This window comes from Mytilus trossulus, chromosome 11 (assembly GCF_036588685.1).
Source record: "Mytilus trossulus isolate FHL-02 chromosome 11, PNRI_Mtr1.1.1.hap1, whole genome shotgun sequence".
NCBI classification, from domain to species: Eukaryota; Metazoa; Mollusca; class Bivalvia; order Mytilida; family Mytilidae; genus Mytilus; species Mytilus trossulus.
In genome coordinates, this window is record NC_086383.1 from 37,295,638 (window position 1) to 37,319,237 (window position 23,600).

A 23,600-nucleotide genomic window follows, 5' to 3' on the forward strand; every position below is an offset into this window, starting at 1 on the left:
GTACATGTAGTATTTAGATCTGGAAGAAACAAGCAAGATTATCTGACTTGTACTGTACTCCACTGTTCGTGGCTTTCGAATAAATTTCACACACCACTGCGTGTTTATATTCGATTTATAAATTGAGAGTATCATATGTCGAATATGTTTGCGAAGACATTGTAAAAGGTTAATATACTTAATATGTTAACAGGTGTTAAAGTATATGTGACCTATTAGCACAAATGATCCTTATCGTTAATGACCCAAACTTCCAGTAGACTAGCTTGTTTTAAGCTTTCAAACAATAATAGCGTAATATCAAACAATTAAAATCTTAAAATTTAAAAAAGATAATCGTTGGTCAGTAAATAGAATCAATAGAGCTAGCTTAACTGTATTTCACGAGCTTAACGTTTTGAGCATTATTAATTTAATAAAATTTGTGTATTATATGTTCAATAAATTAAGTACTTTTAATTCCAATTAACCAATATTTTGAAATACTTTGCCAGTCTATATGACGCCAAATTAGATTTTTATTTAATTCCACGAACTGGGGTGTGACATTTACCAACAACTATCTGTGATTAAGTAAGTATTACAATGTAATAATCTGTTGTTTATGTAATTAATGACATTTATACTATGCTTTCATATCTCTTTTTTTTTTATAAATAATTCGTTTAAAAATCTGAATCGTTTTGATTTATGCATAATTCGGATCGTCTATTTTATAATTGAGACGTTGCAAATAGCAACAAAGTTGTACTACGACACGTGACTTTATAATTGTACATACTGTTTGTCAATATCGAAAAGGCGAGCTTGATAATAAAAATGAAGTCTAAGACTGTTGGTGCACGAAGCAGTTTCATACAATTACTATTTTATATGTTATAATGCCTTATTATATATCTCTGCTAACTATCCATATTTTAAATTATATATATTTATTTTCTGAATACCAGGTTAGGGTCTTTGAAATTTGAAGACATATAAGAATGAAGAGATTATGTATGATCTGGGACTATTATACTAATATCCGGTTTCTCGAAAGACAGTTTGTACTGATTGATGATATAATCTTTAGTAGATACATATTTTTTTTTCTATTGGTTGTTATTGGTTTGAACTAAAATTTAGCCTTAGGTACATTGTAAGTGCGAGTTCTCTCAAATCTGTGCTTTATATCTTTAGGGAGCTACCATTTGATTCTTAGGGGGGGGGGGGGGGGGGGCTAGGATGAAATTTGAAAAGAATAGGCAGGACAGGACTTTTGAGTTAAAAAAAAGGCAGGGTGAGACACTTGCAAAAAAAACAGTCAGGATAAACGTAAAACGAACAGAGTGAAAAATAAAAAGGCAGGACAGAGATTACAGCCCCCCCCGTAAAAAATCAAAGGGTAGCTCCTTTACTGTTTTTGTTAAAGTTTTCTTTTGCATTGTGTCGATCTGAGTTTTTTTACAACGGATTTTTAAAGTTTTGTTCTTATGTTGTCACGCTGTTACATCACTGTCAGAGTTTTGAGAGGCTTAATCAATTGCAAATATGTTTATGCCCACCACAATCTGTATTTGTATACTCTATAGTTTAGTGCATGTGCATGTCGTTTGTTTGTTGCTGTATATCATATTTGTTTTTCTTTAAAGGATCTGTATACGTACATAAATCCGGTGTTTATGGTTGTCTTGGATGAATGGTTTTATATCTGTTATTTCTAGACTTATAGTAAATTATTATCTTCATAATAATTTATTTAAGAAATATGACAAACAGTGAAAAAACGACTATCTTTGAACTACTGGTTCCTGTCTTGGTACAGGCATATACCGTATATACGTCACTGAGAAAGTAACAAGACAATTTATAAACAGAGGGGAATCGAGAGGACTATATCTATTAATTTAATTGTATGTACTGATAATGAGAATATTCCGTTTCTAGATTTTCTAGTGAATGCCTGGTTTCTGATGCAGTTCTAATATGACTGGTGAAAATACAAACGATTCAAATTCAGATAAATACAAAAAAGGTATAACGTGTTTGTTTGATAGTACATGATGTATATATTAAGTAATTTTGAAAACAAAAAAACAAAGCCATGCATGGCTTAAAACGAAAAAGTCAAACAGACAAATAGAATCATATTCAAAACAGTGTGGTCCTGGCCATTGATTGACGACCTAAATTATCCCATTGATTGTGACAGATTAAGTGAACGTTTGTCTGTAGCGACCATTGCTCACTTCTTACTTATTATAGAATTTAAACTGTGGGGTCACCAAAGCTAGGTTCTTAACGCCTTTAATAATAAAATAATTCGAAAAATTATTCAGGAATAACCGTTATGTTTTGATTTATATTATTGATATAAATCAACACATCGTATTATTCCGGATTCGTTTTTCGAATTGCTTTATTTAGGTGTTGAGAACCTTTGGTGACCCCACAGATTCAGTGTCTTTAGAAAGTACATAGTTGTTTTACTCAAGAAATACACGCCAGGTTGTTTAACATTTATTGTTTATTATGATGTACGTTTCAACCTGAAATAAAGAACAAACCACATTTACTACATTGTAAGATATACATATAACAGAATAATATGTCTATAGTATGCCATGCATTGTCCGATGTATATTGTCACTTTAATTCAAACAAACTTACGCATTGACGAGCTCCAATATGTAAATAGCTTGAGCAAATAATTGTCAACATTTCTCTGTTCCGAGGTAAATTTAGTATCGGGGAAAGGAACGTAAATTACTATATCGCCTTGCGATACACTCCCCCCACGAACACTTCAGATTAAACAGTAACATTTGTTTGTTCTTCAACAGGAAGTAGTAAGACTAGTCTGTGCACTGAACGACGAATTTTTGTATCTGTGACATTTTGATAATCGGTTCCACTACCTCCTATGTTTTTGTAACGCACGGTAACATCACGAACATTTCCATCAAGACTCGGAATCGCCTCGTCAACCTGCCCCAGTTTCCATTTTCCACGCAAAGCATTGCTGTCTTGTACTAAAACCAAGTCACCTTTCTTGAGATTTCTATATGATGTATGCCATTTCTGTCTTATAATCAACGTATGAAAATAATCACGAATCCACTTTCGCCAAAATGAATTCACTACGTTCTGGATAAATGCATGACGGTTTCTTGGATTACAATCCTGATTGTAATGTCCGTTCGGAACTCGAATACTAGCTCTCCCGAGCAATAAATCATTCGGACATAGGTATGTCCCTTCATTCGGATCACAGTTCTTTGTACCTATCGGTCTTTCATTTAACACATTAGCAGTCTCAAATAATACAGTTTGCAATTCTGAAAATGTCATCACTGAATCCCCTATGGCAACATCAAGACATTTCTTAACAGATTTGATAAGAGCTTCGCTACAACCATTTTCCCATGGTGCATCAGCTGATTTTATTATATTCCATTGCATTCCTTTACTAGTTCCAAATGTTTTAATATCGTCCCAATCCCATGTATGCACAACTTGCTTAAGTTCTTTTCCTGCAGCAACTAACTGCGTTCCGGCATCAGAAATCATCATTCTTGGATATCCACGAATCGAGACAAACCTTCTTAGCGCAATCAAAAAACTGTTCTTATCATATCCTTCAACAAGGTCAACATATACGCCTCTGCTAGTCAGACAGTTAAAAATCACTCCATACGCTTTCCCAAATGTCCTTCTTTTGACTGTATCACGGATGGTATACGGTCCGAATAAATCTACTGCACAGTAGTAAAAAGGTGGCGATGGATTCAATCTATATGACGGAAGCTTCCCCATCTGCTGTGTCAAAGTAGTTTTGTTTCTTTTTCTACATGTCACACATTTTTCCTTGATCTGTTTTATGGTGCGCCTAACACCAGGTATCCAAAACCTGCTTCTAATCTTCGCTAAAGTTGAATCAATTCCACCGTGATCCTCATTATGAACAGATTGTACGATAAGATTTGCTAAAGGGTGTTTTGATGGTATAAGAACAAATTCCGTTTGGTTCCATGATTCCTTAATCCAATCAGCCATCCTCTGTCCGACAACAATGATTCCATCCTGTCTTTTATAAGGGCCTAGTCTCTGAAATAGTGTCATGAAATTCTCAGTGATTTCTCCTTGTGCCTCTTTGACCCACATATGTTCTGCTTGCTTAATTGATTTGGTGTTTAACGTGTGAAATGTCCCTCTAAATGTTTTCCTTTTAATTATACTTAACACGAGTGCAGTCACACGGAGTAACTTTTCCAATCTTGAGAATCGGGATATATCAATATCGATAAGAGTAGGTGCTATCTTTACATTTCTCTTATCAATACATAGTGTCACACTGACTACGTCTGGAAGTTGTTTCGATTCTATAGTACTATCTTGTCTTGTTGGCCAACAATCGATAGACTCTCTCATGAATTCTGGACCTCTTTGCCATACAGAATTTTCATCCAAGATATCAGGCTGTGTTGGTCTAGTTACTAAGTCGGCTGGGTTAAGGTTCCCTTGAATCCAATACCAATCAGTAGGATCGGTAATACTTTGTATTTCCGCAACTCTCGTTGCAACAAATGTTCCAAATCCGTAGCTTTCTTTTTGGATCTGTGCTCGAACAATCATTGAGTCAGTTATATGAATTACCTTTACAAATTCCCAGTCCATTTCTTGAATGATTTTTTGTCTCATTCGAGCCGCAAGAATGGCTGCACAAAGTTCGAGTCTTGGAATAGATAACTGTTTTGTAGGCGCAATCCTATTCTTGGAAAAAAGAAGTCTAGTCTCATAATTATTGCCAGTTTGCCATCGAACATACGCACATGCTCCGTATGCCACTTGACTTGCATCCGAAAATATTACCAATGTCGGGCTTCCAATAGTGAACTCTGGTTTTAAGCGTCTCGGTACTTTAATGTTCTCAAGTTCAAACAAACCTCTGAAAAACTCAATCCATGTTGTGGTTAATTGTTCATCTAGTGGTGTATCCCAACCTATGTCTGACTTTGTACACATGCTTCGCATTAGAAGTTTGGCAGATAAAATATACGGAGTTACCAAACCAAGAGGATCGTAGATACTTGACACCTGACTTAGAACCATTCGACGAGTCAAGTTCTGTGGGATATCGTCGATCTGTTGTGCATTTAAGTTAAAACCTGTTCGAACTCCCTTTCGCTTCGGCGAGAAGTTTAGCTTGATTTTTAATGTAAATGTATCCGACATTGGTTGCCATATCATACCAAGTATTTTCTCTTCATCTGTTCTGACAACGTTTAGTCCTTCCATTTCATCATTAGAATCTCCTGATACAATCCAATGTTTTATAGCAAATCCTCCTTTGTGGAGAATGTTGTCACAGTTCTGAATCAGGTTTTTTGCCTCATTCATTGTTTCTTTTGACACCAAAATGTCGTCAACGTAGCTATTTTTGTTGATCATTTGAGCTGTATCTGGATATGTATGTGAACACATGTCAGCAGTCATTTGAAGTGCAATGGTTGCGATAGCACCGCTTGGTTTATCTCCAAATGTAACAGTTTGTAATACGTAATGGTCTGGTAGCTTACTTGAATCCATATCTCTCCACACAAACCTGTGAGTATGTTGGTCTAGTAGAGACAGGTTTACAGAATTGTACATTTTCGATATATCTCCTGCTGTGGCTACTCTCTCCTGACGAAATCTCAAAAGTACTCCTAATAGATCATTTATTACATTAGGTCCCTTTGCCCAGTATTCGTTGAGTACGTGTCCCATGTACGAAGCTGACGAATTGAAGACTATTCTGATTGGTGTAGATTTCGATTCTGGTTTTAATACTTCATGATGATGAATGTAATGTACTGGGCCTTCATATTGTTGAATTTCCTTTTCTGTCAATTTCCTGGCTACATTCCGTTTAACCATGTCTTCAATTTGATTTTGATACGACTCACTATATTCTTTTCCCATCTTATGCAAGCGTTTCTCCGTTGATAAGAGTTTAGCCTTAGCTGAGTTAACATTATTAGGCAATTCACTTGGACTCCTTTTCCATGGATACGATGCTTCCCACTTTTGACTTGCAGAATCATAATTGAGCCCGTTTCGTATCATTATTAACTCCCTCTCATCCTGAATAGTATAGTTGTTGTTCCCGATTGGGCATTTTCCGCATTTACAGTTCCCACATTTAGGTGTGCAGCTAATTCCAAGACTTTCTATTTCATAGAATTTATCAATGCTTTCTTTAAGGGGTAAATTTTCAATGTGCATGTCATTAATATTATGTATTATTCCTGATGCATGATTGATTCTAACAGCATTGTTATTGATGTTTTCATAGGATTGTAACATAGTATGACTTCCTCGTAAGCAGTATCCGAATTGATTCTTCATCAGTTGCAAGTTCCCAATCTGATCAATCTTGGTAGGTAATAAGGCGCAACAATCAGTGCCAATCAAAAGTTCAATTTTACCTGTCGGTCTAACAATATCGCTTGTCTTGATGCCTCTGAACAAATTGACAACATTTTGAACATTTACTTTAGATACATCTGCCGTTATCTCGTCCATACCATATACCTTGATTTGCCAGGTTTCGCCATGAGCGTCACTTAATGGTAGAATGAACTCCTTACTTTGAATACTATCAGTGCTGTTTCCAACCTTTGTTACTGACAGTGTTACGTTACGTCCCTTTAGATTCAATTTTCCTGCCAATTCACGAGTAATCAAAGAAATGTTCGAACCTGGATCCCATAAGGTGGCCACCTGAATTCCGTTGCATGTAACGTTGCTTACCATTAAAATAACGTCTTCCCGACCACGATCATCATTAACAATGTCCATTGAATTGTGAAATGCCAAAGCAGATACTGGAATGCCATGAAGAGCAGGATGGTGATATTTTCCGCATTTTGTATGATCTTCATTGATTATGTCACAAGGATTTCGTCTGCTGCAATCACGAGATAAATGTCCAGTCTTGAGACAACTAAAGCAACACCCATTTTTCCGTAACAGTTGAACTTTGCTTTGTTCATCCAAATTAAAAAACGCATAGCACTGTCCAATATCATGTCTATCAGTTTCGTGATACCAACATTTTTTCTGATTCAAGGCCTTATTCTGATTTTGCCGATCGAATTTTCCATCTGTGTCCTGATTTGGTCTACGACGTTGAACAGCTTCAGTAACTTGAGCTAAACCATTAACCATCTGCTTCATGATAACCTGATTTTCCTTTAGAAGTACCTGAATTGATGACTGATCTTCTCCTACCTGCACAACATGAGCAGCACTTTTAATGCTTGTGGCACCTTCCCGTAAATCTGATTCAATGTACTCCATTGCATTTTTTTCTTCGAGTAGGAAATTCATAAAGTCTTTAAATTTGAGCGATCGGTCCCTTTGTTTTCGAATAGCCCATTCCCTTTTCTGAATTGTCGGTAAAAGTACCTCTATTTGACTCATCATAGTTGCAGTGTCCATTTCCCTTTCCATCTTCATTTTACACAAATCTAACCAGCATAGCTCAATTATATCTATTGTCTGTATGAACCCTTTATTGTCACCATCAGATACCTTTTTGAGCGATTTAAGTTCATATAAAACTGATTCAGCAATGCGCTCTTCTCTTCCATATTTCATGTCTAACCTTTTGAACATTGCAGTGAAGTTATCATCAACTCCTTGAACCGTTTTCAAAGCTTCTCCGGACAAACACTGTTTTAATGCAAAGGGATCCGGAGTCATTAATTTTGAGTAATCATTTCTAAAGCTGGGATACTCTCTTACATTTCCACTAAATGTTGGGGCCTCTAAACGTTTGACTTTAACAGTATTTGGATGTTCCTTTGTTGTGTTTACCTTTGATTTATCTTCTTTGTTTTTCCTATTTATCATGACTAAATCGGCTCTTGCGTCGCATAATTGACTGTAGTTCTTGTCCATATCGGAGTTAGCAGTGTTAATTATGTCTCCCTCTGTTTCATCATCAGAGTCAAGGATATTTAAATAAGCAGAATGTTCCCCTTCTAATTTTTCATATGCATGTTCCATGTCTTTAAGTATTTCCTGGAGAACCTCACCATTTTCTGTTTTAGTTTGTTCTTTGAATCTATTGAACACTCTGTGAAACTGACCTTTTGCTGTGCTTCGTTTCTTCTTCCGTAATTTTATCTTATTCAATTTATCTCCATCTTCAGGCTTGTCTTGTGAATCCATACTTTCTCTTGCGTTGAAATGTTTTACTCAAGAAATACACGCCAGGTTGTTTAACATTTATTGTTTATTATGATGTACGTTTCAACCTGAAATAAAGAACAAACCACATTTACTACATTGTAAGATATACATATAACAGAATAATATGTCTATAGTATGCCATGCATTGTCCGATGTATATTGTCACTTTAATTCAAACAAACTTACGCATTGACGAGCTCCAATATGTAAATAGCTTGAGCAAATAATTGTCAACATTTCTCTGTTCCGAGGTAAATTTAGTATCGGGGAAAGGAACGTAAATTACTATATCGCCTTGCGATACAATAGTGAGCAGTGATTGTTACCGACAAACGTTCACCTAATCTGTCCCAGTCAATGGGATAATTTAGGTCGTCAATCAATGGCCAGGACCACACTGTTTTGAATATGATTCTAATGGTACACAAGACACGACATAGATGAAGCAACACGAACCCCTCTAAAAACTGTGATTGGTCTCAGGTGCTTGTTTTTAATAACATGCTAGCAAAAAGTGTATCAGAATACTTCATTTTATTTTTCTGAATATCCGAGTTATTCACTGGTATAATATTCTTCCAATACGAAAAATCGAGAAAAAAAAATACGATAATGTGGCAAAGGAGTAGGTCCGGTAAGGACCGATTTTGGCCTCAAATTTCAGGATCATCTAACGAACGATTTTGACCACTTTTTAAACACTTAAGTGTCTATTTTATTTGATTCTATTAGTTTATGTTTAAGATTTTAACTGATTTTCTCATTAAAAACGATCCGATTCAAGCTCAACTATGAAAAATCTACAAAATATGCCGAAACATGTCACTTTTCAGATGTTTTTTGTCGAAATTGAAAATGGCCGCATCCGTGTTCACCCTCAACCTTTATTTATGTTATGTATTATCAACAAATACAACTTACATTTTAAAACTAAGGATGCACACGAATGCGGCCACTTTCGTTTTACGCGAAAACCGTCTAAAATTTAACTAAAATGCTAAAATTGTGAAGATTTCTGTGATTTAGCATGACTTAATGGTGCTATTACCCGATATATGTGCACTGTATTGTCAACAACAGTCCATATTTATGTAGCAGAAGCATTCTACTGTCAAATAAATAACTAAAAGTTTACTAATTAACAATTTTGTAAAACTGCTATATTTTGGGGCCAAAAAGGTGTCTTACCGTACCTACTCCTTTGGACCGTCTCGGCTTTCATATGATAGTATGAATTTTATATTACCAACAGTCTTTAAAGCGCCATATATCAATTGGCGCGAGTATATAATTGTGTAAACAGATTATACCTTTTACGTAAGAGCCGTACAGTCCGCATACTTACCCAAGCATGCATGAAATATTTTACACTGGACGTTAAGTAACTAACTATCAATCAATAAAGTGGAATTAACGAAACAAAATGTTGTTATGCCGACAAGGAGCCGAACACTTAAAACTGAAATATATGATTGATGCATTCCATGCCTATTTTGATTTACCGTCATCAAGGTTTTTGGTAATTTTAGTACAATTACAAGGCCTCCGTTATGACAGGATTGAGTCAAGATGCGTAGCTTATTGATAACTCTCTTTTTCTCTTCAACTGAAAAAGAAGTTGCTAAGCTCAGTTATGTTTTACGCTTCAGTTGGCTGCCTGATTGAGGTTTTATCATGACAAGGGGAGTTCTGAACCGTGTATAATCATTGTCCTTACAGAAATTTTAACCCTACTATAAAAGAAAAACTCATGAGTGGATTTTATGTAATAATTATAATGTTTCATACTAGTATTTCAATTATAGAAATAAGAAAAGCATGGAATGTCCTTGATCAGAATGGAGATAACCAAGTCAATGCTAGTGAAATAGTTCGTGGTTCTAGGGTATTAGGCATGAACCCTACTTTGCAAGAGGCAGAAAAATGGATTGCCGATATTGACGAAAATAGTAATTGATATTTATCTCTTACATATACATGTAAATCTTTTATATACAAATGAAGCTGTGCCATGATAGCCAATGCGACAACTATCCACGAGATGCCACATGGCACAGAAACTGACAACTATAGGTCACCGTACGGTCTTCACCAGTGAGCAAACTCATACCGCATAATCAGCATGATTTACAAGAATAAATTAAAGAGGTATCAAAGCGGCAATCAAAACCAAAAGCTGAAGAACAACCGACGTGCTCTAACAAAAAAACAACAAAAAACAAACATAAAAAGACAAATAACTGCCCTCCACAACTACTTATAAAACTGTTGAAAGGACTAAACGAACCTATCCAACAAAAATTGATAATGACCTTTGACGCATAAGAATGGTCAATATTTTGTACATTTTGTTTATTTGGCGTTATTAGCCGCATCTTTTTTTTATTCACCTATAACAATTAAATAAACGAAATAAACAATTTGATCGATATAAAACTGAAAAAAAAAATTGTGTATGACCTACATGTACATGTATGTCAATAAATAACTTCAATTACGATGAGCAATTTACTATTTTCATATCTTGAGTAGAAAAGATATAGTGTTACAGGCATTATAATCTAAATTGATACACACTGTTACATGTGCCATACCTCAGCTAGATCATTAAATACAATTTCGGTATCAGGGAAAAAACAAACTAAAATCGACAATTTTTTTTGCATTCATGCTCACCAGAATGTCAGTAGCGTTTTGACGTAATAAATTGCTACGATGACATATTGTATTTTACGAATAATAAAAATACTGTTCAGTTACCGCAGTGTGACCAATCAAATTGTTTCGGACACATATACATGTAGCCTTGACTAATTTGCTCTTTATTAGCTACCCTTATTTGCTTAGGCTTTAACACATTAAACACACTGAACGATCTTCTTTGGAATAGTAATATCTATAGATTTGTTATACCATAATGATGTTCTCTTTTCTTCAGAAAACGGATACATTGGATATGATGAATTCGAAACAATGATGACGCAATATTATGACGTACTTGATTACCAGGAACAGGAAATAAGAAAAGCATTTAAACGGTTTGACACAGACGGAACAGGATTTCTGGATCACACACAATTAAAAAGAGCTCTTAGAAATATTGGTGACCAACTGACGGAGGAGGAATGTGATGAATTCTTTAATCTAACTGATACTAACAACGATGGAAAAATAGACATCGAAGGTAAGTGCATGAGGCTACACCATATGCTAGGCAGTGCTTGGGGATCATGTTTTATTTTACTTTAGGAAATACTGGTGTAGTTTTAAATGCAATACAAAAATATATTATTAGCTATAGATATGATAATATGTGGTACATGTACATGTATGTGTGCCACAGACAACTGTTCTTCCAAGTTTTGTAAAAGTGAACCATAATAGGTCAAAGAACGGTCTTCAAAATGGAGCCTTGGCTTTCCCCGAACAATATAGTAAACCAAAGGCCCCTAAAATTGACTAGTGTAAAAAGTAAAGTCACAAAAATTCTGAACGTAGAGGAAAATCTAATCGGAAAGTTAATAATCACATAACAAAACACATCACAAACGAATGGACAAAAACTGTCATATTCCTGTCTTTGTACAGGCATTTTCAAATGGTGGATTACATCTGTTTTTATAGCGCTAACCCTCTCACTTTAATAACAGTCTCATTAAATACCGTTATATTTACAGTGATGCGTGAACTAAACAGACGTAATAAATAAAATAGTCAAAATATGTGTACAGCAGTCATCATCGTGTAATTTTTTTAAAAGGAACAATTTAACAGAACACAAAAACATCTATCTTCAAACACATTCAATAATTCGCGTTTCTGACGTCTGACGTAAAATCGCTCAAACTGGGAAACTAACGGTCTAATATATTTAAAGCCATATATCTTGCACGTTAAAGACACCCTTGTAGATTTCGAAAAGGGCAGGCTAATGCCGTTACAAGGCAGCACTCGCACCCGCAAAGTCGAAAGGGATTCAAAAAGTTCCCAATCCACTATAAAATAAATATGTTTAAATTAATCTATTTAAAAAACGAGAAACAAGAAACAAACGACAACTAGTGACAATCAGGTTCCTGACTTAGGACAGGTGCAAACAAATTCACCGGATTTAAACGCATTTGATACAATCTACAAGCTTATTTTGATTGACGTTTTTTTTACATGAATGCAGTCACAATAAAACACATACTCATATTATCTTGAAAAACTTAAAGGAAATAGATTAATGTAGCTGTAGTTCGGAATGTTAGGCCTTTCATGCTTTGCACTTTATTTAACTAGAATAACATTTTAAACGAAACACTCGTCTTGAATAAAATATATGAATCCTCATACAAACTAAGACCAACACTAAACAATCATGTACATTCTAGTATGAGTACCTTTTGCGTCAACAAACACCGCAAAACAAGTGCATCATGTTTCAATGATTCATTACAAGTATATGACATGTTCACATGTTAAAATTAGGTACAATGCGCAACTAGAAATAAATGTCCACTAATTTCAAAATAACATTGAAAAACATTTAAGGTCAAGTATTTAAGGAATAACAGTACTGTAGTTGAAGAGTTAGCACCGTCAATTGTAGCTTTGACGGTCGCAAATGCAGTTTTACTGGCGACGCGTAGCGGAGACAGTAAAACGGAGATTTGTGACCGTCAAATCTACATTAAGTACGAGTCAAAATTGACGGTGCCAACTCTTCAACTACAGTACTGTTATTCCGATTCTAATGCATTACATAAAGAAAAAATACGATAAAACTTGAAAAAATGTCTAAATTTGTCAAATAAAAAAAAATTCCGCGAATCTTCATGAATGATTTTTTCACAAAGACGTCATGGCTAAACGTGACGTCATACAAATGAAAACTTACAAACTGGAGGTGATGACGTTACTTGTACGCTTCAAATTCGGATAAAATTACATTCGAGGAAGGTGTGGTTTTATTTTCGATTATATAGTAGTAATCGAACATTTGTTGATTCACCAATTCAAAATGGCGGGCTCCTTCTTAGTTACGCCCGGTCAACTGTGGATTTGACGGCAACTTTTAGCCAATGAAAAAAATTGTTACATCCAAATCGCATTAGAATTTTCCTTATTTGTTGAAACACTGTCCACAGAATTACTAGTATTGCTATGAGGAGAAAAGTAACAAAAATGTATGACCACTCAAATGTTAATGAATATATAAAAAAGAAGATGTGGTATTATTTCCAATGAGACAACTATCCACAAAGACTAAAATGACACAGAAATTAACAAGTATAGGTAACCGTGCGGCCTTCAACAATGAGCAAAGTCCATACCGCATAGTCAGCTATAAAAGGCCACAGTAAGACAATGTAAAACAATTCAAACGAAAAAACTAACGGCCTTATTTATGTAAAAAAATGAACGAAAAACAAATAAGAATACATCAAACACGGTGCCGATGGCCCCATTTAGATTTGATTTTATTATATAATCCAAGTGAATAATGCAATTTAATTGATTAATGCATAAAAGGTACATAAATAAATTTGCTAAAAGTTTACATGAAAATGTAAACGTTTACTATGCTTTTATACAATGTGTAGTTCTTTTACTTTCAGAATTTGTAGTATTATTTACTGCAAAGTAGAACAAGAACAGGGAAACATTCTTCAATCAATAAGGTTGATAATCTCAGGACAATCGTTAAGTACTAGCCAAAGCCTCAAGCCATCAGAAAACGGAAGATATTTTTTATTTGCGTCATCATAATATACAATTACAACATTTGTTTCAGTTTTACTTAATATCAGTTAATGACTATCATTTTCATATGTCAAAACTCTAATTTGGCTTTACAATTAGAAATGTTATATCATAGGGAAAATGTGTACGAAGTTTATTAGACTTCAACTTCATCAAAAACTACCTTGACAAGAACAAAGGGACAGACGGACGCAGGGACGAGCGGATGCACAGACTGAAAAACATAATGCATATACATTGGGCATAAAAATAGATAATAAAAATATACAAATTGCTCAAATTGAACACATTACTTTTGTAATTAATTTTAAAAGCTTGAATGTGGTGAATATACAGATAACAATAGAATAAAGCAAAGCAATAGAAATAATGATTAAATAAAACATGCTATCAATCAAGTCATTATACACGACAAGGATAACAGGAACAATAAACAAAATATTGGACAGAGTAACAGACTACACAAGTTACATTTTACCAACATTCCTCTCAGTTAGGAAAGATTTTTTTAAATAGATTATTCATAAAGATAACTTTTCATTTAAATTAATTGTTACCATCTTTAACATTCGTCTAATTTATTTTGAAATAGCAGTTTTTTGTGTGCATATTTAATATCTTCACGATTAAAATGTATAATGGCAAAACACCACATCATTAAAGTAAAGTTAACGTTTAAGTGTAAACGAGGCGGAATACCGGTATTCCATAGTCATATTCAAACTTGTTTGTCGTTGACAAACTGACAAACCCATAGAAAAATAAACAACAACAACGAACAAAAGACAAACAATAGGGTAAACACACCGAACACTATATAGATAGAGATACTCAAATCACACCAATTACCAATTTGATCTCAGTTACCCCTAAAGGTTATCAGAACATGCGCATTTAATATCTAATACTAGTATTTAAGATTTGAATAATATAAGACAAAATTTAATGCAGTGTTGAATAAAATCAAAGAAATAACAATGAAAGATTTATAACAAGACGATACAAATCTCAAGCATTTTAATAAGATTAATACAGACTTTGTCTTCTTTTAAAGACGATGACTGCTGTATCTCAATTTTGATATGTTTACTTATAATGTCTGTTTGTTTTGTACACAATGTTGTCAATATAACTGAATCTTATCCGACTGTCTAGACAAGTGAGAGGTTTAGCAAGCTATCAAACCAGGGGTAATCCTCCACTTTCTACAAAGAAAAATACCTGTACCAAGTCAGGAATATGACAGTTGTCCATGTGTTTGATTTGTTCGAGCTTTTGATTTGTGCCATTAATGATTGTCCTTTTTGAATTATCCTCGTAGTTCATAATTTTATGTTTTTAATTTTAGGAAACGTATCTGAACATGAAATGCCATCCATTGCCATCAACACACTGAAGCTATGCTTTAACGTAGCCTGACTTAAATTTCTTTGGTTTGTCAGTAGATAAATGGAAAAGATAATTCAAAATCGGTACCATTAATGTCCAAACGCATTAGTCAACAAATGAAACCCAAGTTTGAAACAATTCATGTCCATTATGACCCCATGCCATGCTAACACCGTTACATTATAACATGATAAACTGTACTTGACATATATATATACATATACATTATGTACACAGCCATCTATCACCATCATTGATGGCGATCCGATGGATACATCTGTTGTAGAGTTGTCACTGACTCAGACGTACTTATATATATATATATATATATTGGTGTCACGATATCACAGTAGCATGGGTTCGAATCCCGGCGAGGGAAGAACCAATTTCGCAAATTGCAGATCTAACATTGTTGGGTTGATGTTTAGACGAGTTGTATATACATTATGTACACAGCCATGTATCACCATCATTGATGGCGATCCGATGGATACATCTGTTGTAGGGTTGTCACTGACTCAGACGTACTTATGAATATAATTATTTTCTGTGACTGTATCTTACATTAATTTGTAGGATCCTTTACTATAGATAATTTAGCTGATCTGTAACAATAACATCTTCATGCCTTATATATCATGTACTGTAGTACGCCGCTATATTAAAACTGACGTGGAAAGGTAACATATGGCCACCGAAAGCTCTTTTTATTGAGAGCCCAGGTGGTCGTGTGGTTTAGCGGGACGGCTGCAGTGCAGGCGATTTGGTGTCACGATATCACAGTAGCATGGGTTCGAATCCCGGCGAGGGAAGAACCAAAAATTTGCAAAAGCAAATTTACAGATCTAACATTGTTGGGTTGATGTTTAGACGAGTTGTATATATATATACTAACACGTTCAATTCATGTTAAACATGTATACGAGGTTTTAAGTTGATGTGACCACAAACTATACCATACTTCATCGCTTTATTTCAATACAGAAAATAAAAGGTTCTACTCTATTGTAGGCGGGGAATGAATTTTCAAGCTTTAATGTGGTACTACACATGCTTTAACATATCATTATTGTCATACCACCGCTATTTTTATTCAAGATTCCACCATAAGTAAGATGTCAAAATGAGTCAATATACATAGAATAATAGTTATCAAAGGTACCAGGATTATAATTTAGTACGCAGTCATAGACAGTCAAAGGTCACAATAGTGTCCCCAACCATAAGACAAATATATCCTGTATAATTTTATAAAAAGCACCGACATGAGGCTGTACAGTGACGTTTAGTTGTTAATTTCTATGCCATATATGGTCTCTGGCGATAAGTTGTGTCATTGACACTCATATTTTTTAGTAACAACAAATTACAACTCCATGAATAAATAAAATCGACCTATTGCTAACAGAATGAGTCTACAAAACAGCTCAAAAATCATAAAAATAATGTCAAGGTCACATGACTGCAATTAGGAAATGAACACAATCATTCTTCACACAAAATATGACCTATAGATATCCGCCTACTGAAACAAGAAATTGCGTTTATACTCTATATGCTTGATTGTCTAGGGTAAGCTACCGTGCTTTATCTATTGAGTATTTAAACGAAGTTATTAAGAGCAACATTGTTATGTTTTCTCCTTGTAAGTTTATAAACCTATTTTTTTCTAATTTTGCTCTTCAACTTCGTACTTTATTTGGCATTTAGACTTTTTTGGATTCGAGCGTCACTGATGAGTCTTTTTTAAGACGAAACGCACGTCTGGCGTATATACTAAATGTAGTCCTGGTATCTATGATGATCTGAAAGCAACTATACCGTCCGATAGAATAATGTTATTTCAATTTATCCGGCGGAGCTCACGTTTTCTTTTGCATAAATCGTACTGATCTTTAATCGCAACCCATGTCAACAGCTATGTCATAAGTGGACATTGATGTGCTCTACGTTATCATGATTATTACATTTTTTGAAGACCTGTGACATGATTTTGTTTTTTATTTTCCATTTAAGCTTTAAATGGTAGGCGAAAGTCATTTTTTTTACGTTTCACAGACTAATTATGATATTCTTGTCCGTTTATACATGTACACATGACCACAAAAACGGTATTTTTGATCTCTTATGTGACACCTTCAAATGATTGCCTTCCGATTTTGATGTTATCATGAACTCACAGGGAATAAGTTATTAAGAGCAAAAAAAAAAAACAACCTCAAAAAACGTCATCGGTTATACATGTTATAATGGTCAGTCCATGCATGTATATTATGCTATATATATTTATACGAACATAATGTAAACAATACATTTATAAAAAAAAACTATAGTTCTGAACAATAACACCGGTACAAATCTGATTTTATGTTAGCCATTCAGACATCACATACATATTTCACCTCCTCTGTATATTAAGGGTGCCTTAATGGTTCAACACATCTGTTTTGTGATTTGACCTACGTTTTGGTAAAATATGATGTTTCTTGTATATTTGAAAAAAATGTGTATGCGAAAATAAATTTAATGAAATGGAAAATATTACAGAGCAAATATATTGAAGGCACCAATATATTTCATTGCAACCACCAGTTTATTTAATATAGAATGTATTTATCATATATTACATGTGTAGTGTACAAGTGCACACTTTAAGTTAATCTCTTAAATGCTACAGTTAGTAATTTATATAATGTTTTGGATATTTCAACACCCATTCGATATAATGTCTTCAAATTGTAAAAGCAATTAAAAAATATTCATTATCTTATTCATTCATCTGTTGGTGGAAAGAATGCATTAATTTTGCTACATGTATCAGTAGATTAAAAGCTAACTAAATATTACTAGTATACATATACATTTTCATGGATCTGCAATCTGTCGATACCTGTAACTTGGCATTGCACAAGGTCATGTTTTTCTCTGGCTGTTTATGACGTCTTTACACTAAATCCATTGTATGTTGGATGTGTACGGATTGATTGTTTAGTCTTAGAGGCATGATTTTTTTATTAGTTGTTAGTGGCATTGAATAAACTGTCGGATAACTGCGAGTACTCTCAGATCTGTACATTAATTTTGTCTTTTTGTGTAGGGATGTTTAAATACCCGGCCACGTCCAATTGTATTTTTTGTCTATCTGATGAGTTAAGCCTTTTCAACTGAATTTTAAAGTTCGTTTTTATATTTTACTGTTATACCACTGTCCCAAATTAGGGGTGGGTGGGATCCCGCTAACATGTTTAACTCCGCCACATTATTTATGTATGTGTCTGTCCCAAATCAGGAGCCTGTAATTCAGTGGTTGTCGTTTGTTTATGTGTTACATATTTGTTTGTCGTTCATTTTTTTTATATAAATAAGGCCGTTAGTTTTCTCGTTTGAATTGTTTTACATTGTCTTATCGGGCCTTTAATAGTTGAATATGCAATATGGGCTTTGCTCATTGTTGAAGGCCGTACGGTGACCTATAATTGTTAATGTTTGTGTCAGTTTGGTCTTGTGTGGGTAGTTGTCTCATTGGTAATCATACCACTTCTTCTTTTTTTATATATACTAAACTTACAATACATATAATGTTATTTGGAACATTGTTTACATTTAAATACATAGTTACATGTAGGTAAATAACAAGTGATATCCTGTATAGTATGACTTGGACTGGAATTCCCTCATTCAAAATTCGCCAAAGGGTATAAACTACAAAAATTTTAAGAAAAACTTGGAATTCGAAGAATATTTTAATATTTTGGACTTCAAAGACGCTATTGTTTTTTGTCGATTTAGAACGACTAATACTAAGCTGCCGATTGAAACAGGAAGATGGCAAAACGTGATCAGAGAAAACCGCTTTTGCAGTCTATGTAACAATCGACAAATAGGTGACGAATATCATTTTATATTTGAATGTAATTTTTTCCATCAAAAACGAAAAGAGTTTTTAACTGCATATTTTACAAAACGGCAAAATACAGTTAAATTCTCTGAACTTATGTCAAGTGCAAGAAAACCAGTTCTGAAGAAGCTTTGTTCTTTTATAAAAAATATAAAAACTAGTGTTTGTACTCCTGGCTTGTAACGTTTGTAACCTCTCTTGCTTGTTTTGTACATATTGTAAATATTTATTGTTGTATTTGTTATCTCTGTACCGATGTAATGCATTGGCTTTATGAGAATAAAGATATATATAGTGACTTCCATTACTAAACAGTTGATATATTACACGTTTAATAAATAAAATGTATGTTATCCTTATATAAATTTGTATTTATTCTATTAAAAGTTCACACCAACTAAATATAACACATTATGTATTGTTCAAATACGATCTTGTCAATAATGAACACTATTTATCTTCCTTGATTTAAATTTATAATTTGCTGTCATGTGATACAATCACCTGTTTACATGTGATTTTGATAGAGTACCCAATGACTCAAGCTGCGTCTAAAACATGCGAGATTTGCGTGAGTGCCCCTGGATCACACTATTGCATAGAATGTGCAGAATATTATTGTGAAAATTGTAAGTTGTTACATAATAGGCAGAAGTTATCAAGAAACCATCAATTTTAAAAAGCGTCCGACCTGAAGGTAAATCGAAATGTACTAAACACAAAGAAGAATTAACATTATTGTGTAAAACATGCAATGTTCCAGTTTGTACCCGTTGTGTGGCAGGGAATCACAATGGGCATACATTTTCCGAATTTGTCGATGCAGTCGCAAAATTACAAGGGGAAAATGAAACGAAAATTCGAAACAAAACACAAAAGGCAAATCAAAATATAAAGAAGATTGAGGAAAGCTTGAGATCATTTGATAATTCCCTTGAGTTAGTTATTACAGCAATCATGCAACGATGAAGGCACCAAGATTAAAAAAATGGTTGACGAAACCGTAGCTAAGATGACCGCCTTGGTTAAAGAACAATTCAAAGAGATGAAATACAAGCTGATGAATATGTTGTCTGATGCTAAATCCGTGCTCGTTACTGGACAAACCTTGGACAAAAAGAGAAAGGAACTAGATAAAAAAAACGACAGGATGGAAGTTTGGTACAAACGATCAATAATCTGAAAAAAGAAATTGAAAAACTAAATATAAATCATCTTCCAGAGTTTCCCAGTATATCCTTTAATCGAAAATCTGTAGCTGAAGATGACATCAGAAAACTGATAGGGACATATACTATAAGGTAAATATAAAGAATATACGTTGATCCTAACATTTTTACAGTGTTTTAACCTTGCTGAACTCTAAAATATGTTTTAGTAAATATTATTTTCAAAGTTTATTATGTAGCTACAAATTATATATATAATTAGTTCGTCTTGATGAGTAATTGGACAATATCTTGTAAATTGGTTTCTTCTGCCGTTGACAGTGTTTCCGATTAACGAAGCGCTAAAAGTTGTAAAATAATACTGTCTATAAAAATTATAAAAAACAAACAACCGAAAAAGCTATTTTGCTTTTAATTTTTATGAACATCACCTGAACGTTTTGGGCGATATTATTTGAAGTTTACATATAATTCACAAATTAGGTGACGTATCTAGCTTAGATCATCACTGATTAAAAGTAGAAACAAACCTGATGTTTCCAATTTCATCTTAGTCACTATTGTATTATACATCTTAAGGTTTCTAAGTTAACAAATCAGAATTAATCAAAATATTCTGTACATTATTTACACAAGTAAGCATGCATGTACTACTTTTTAACAGTACGCAGACGTGAAATGATTTCATTTGAAACAACTCTCCAAAGAGACCAAATGACACACCTATGTCAAAGTACGATCTTCAACAATTAGCAAGACCCATATCGCATAGTAAGGTATAAAAAGTATCGAAATGACACAAACAGAACGTATAAAGAAGAATTCTTAAATCATATTTAAACTAGTTATATTGGTAATCATTGTTACGCATTAATTGTATAAATGCATAGCATACTAAAATATTTTCAACAAAGGTATGATATTTTTCAAGTTGACATCAACATTAATTTTTGTAAGACTATTTCAAATTTCCAAATGTACATGTTTTATTTACTAGAAAACATGTGTAAGCATAATGTTAAATGTAAAGAAATACTTTGAAACAACAATATTTTCGTATTTCATTATATTTTAGTGTATCACAATATTTGTGAACATGATTGTGTGAAACTTTACTATAATAACACGGATTCTAAAAATGTCATAATAAAATATATTTTCAAAGGCAAACATTATATTTGTTCAAATATCATTTAAACAAAACAAAAAGAATTACTTATTTTATAGTAATTGTTCACCAGTATTAGAAAAAGAGGAACAACGCCATGGACATTTATACAGGTGTGACGATTGTGGGTAAGTTTTTACAATCAACCTTTCGAATATGATTCGTACACAATAACTATATATAGTTAAACGAACAGGGTGATGTTGAATTGAAAGAAATCGACAATGGTCGTCTGTTTTAAAATATATATATGATAGAATCAAAACGAATGTGAATTGAAATATGAATTCTTCATTTAAAGGCACACAAATGTATGCATCATTCAATTCATTCATCCACCTTTTATTTTTTTAATTGCGTTGATATTGTTGCACTGCGCTAATGTTCAACAAGCTAACTTACATTACTTAAGCAAAGCAAGGATACTCTTTGCTACCTTAAACAAACGTACGATGGATAAATAAATAACACTTGAATCCCCCCCGCCCCTACTCCTAAAAAAAAAAAAGGAAAACATAAATATTCAATTCATTTATGTATAAGGAGAATCGGGTAAGGAATTTTAGTAACATATATAAGAAGATGCTGAACTGTTTCGAAAGTGTTTGTTTTGAAAAATAGTTTACCATGTTTACGTTGATGTTGTTTTCTGAATTGCTACAGTCTCGATGTTGTTATAATTGTAAGTATAGATTAACAACGAAGTTGCTATGAATTTCTAAGACAGAAAATCGCAGAAACGTTTTGGAAGCAGGAAATACGTAAACGTATATTATTAGCATTGGTTCAATAACTTTGTTGGTTAATTGTCAATCTTCTATGTTATAAGAGGCTGCAGCAGTTTATTCATGATTATTGTCGTACGGTCTAAAATACATGTCGGAATTTTCTCACACAACAAAAGCAATATGGAACTACAAACCTACTGTCAATTGGACATTTGACGCATTGGTCTAATCTATTTGGATTAGTTTCTAAAATATTACAGGAGTATTTAAATATTTCGAAAATATTCCTCTTCAAGTATTCAACGGTAAAAACAACCTAATTTTTCAATTGTGGATGTAAGTTTTCTTGAAGATCGAAAGTAAAAAAACCGCGTCAGACATGATAACTTTATGAAATGTTAACGTTAATTGTGTGGTTTTTTTTTGCAACCACTCAGTCATTATTGATTTAAATATGGTTTATATTTGCCACATACAAAACAAAAAGTAAAATGCATCACTGTATTCGATGATAATTATGATAGAGGTAAATAAAATAAAAAAAGAAAACCACGATCAGTGAACATAATATATGATATAATTTTAACTGTTTCCCTGAATATGTTTTATCTTTCAATTATGATTGAAATTCAATTAACTGTATATGTTATTGTTGAAGGCATGATGTCATTAAGAAAGTTCACATCCTACTGAGGCAAGTATTTATAGAAAAGAAGATTACTTTCATTTTTCTCAAAACAAAATCCGCAAAGCTGTACCATTTTTACATGCACCTCTTAGTATTCAAAGTTAATGTCGCAGCAATATTTATGTTTTTACATTAAGATCATTAGCTACATGTATATAAAGCAATTTTTACCCTCTTTTAATTGCGGTTTTTTTCAGTAATTATACTTCAAGTTTTTTTTTATGTCATTTACAAGGGAGGGAAAAACTGTACAGACATTTTCCAACAGTATATGAATTTTTGCAATTTTTTCAGCTCATTAGATCATTTTCACGAAAGATAAACTTGCAACAAATGCTGCATTTTTAAATAAGTTAATGGCAAGTCTATAGCTTTTTAAAAAGTTGACATCATAGTTTAATTGTCTGCGTATATTTCTAAAAAAAAAATCAACTGGGTTATTTATCTGAAGAAATAAGAAAGGATGAATTATAAGTATACAGGTTTTAACAGTCAAATAAAACAACTGTGACACCCATTGCTATTTACATATCGGCCGTTGACCAAGAGCAACATAAATTGAAAATAGACCACATATTTGAAGCATACTACC

General features: G+C 33.4%; 2 protein-coding genes across 2 annotated transcripts; one reads left to right on the forward strand and one right to left on the reverse strand.

Moving 5' to 3' along the window:
• The first annotated feature begins 428 nt into the window (after positions 1-428).
• On the forward strand, positions 429-14,063 carry LOC134690344 (calmodulin-like). Its single transcript, XM_063550312.1, has 5 exons — positions 429-573; positions 1,927-2,014; positions 10,026-10,169; positions 11,159-11,404; positions 13,824-14,063. Exons 2-5 carry the CDS (start codon positions 1,966-1,968, stop codon positions 13,850-13,852), a joined length of 468 nt encoding a protein of 155 aa, XP_063406382.1. The 5' UTR covers positions 429-573; positions 1,927-1,965; the 3' UTR covers positions 13,853-14,063.
• On the reverse strand, positions 2,596-8,519 carry LOC134691056 (uncharacterized). Its single transcript, XM_063551253.1, has 2 exons — positions 8,407-8,519; positions 2,596-8,285 (listed from the first exon to the last, which is right to left on the reverse strand). Exon 2 carries the CDS (start codon positions 8,197-8,199, stop codon positions 2,791-2,793), a length of 5,409 nt encoding a protein of 1,802 aa, XP_063407323.1. The 5' UTR covers positions 8,200-8,285; positions 8,407-8,519; the 3' UTR covers positions 2,596-2,790.
• Positions 14,064-23,600: the final 9,537 nt, after the last annotated feature.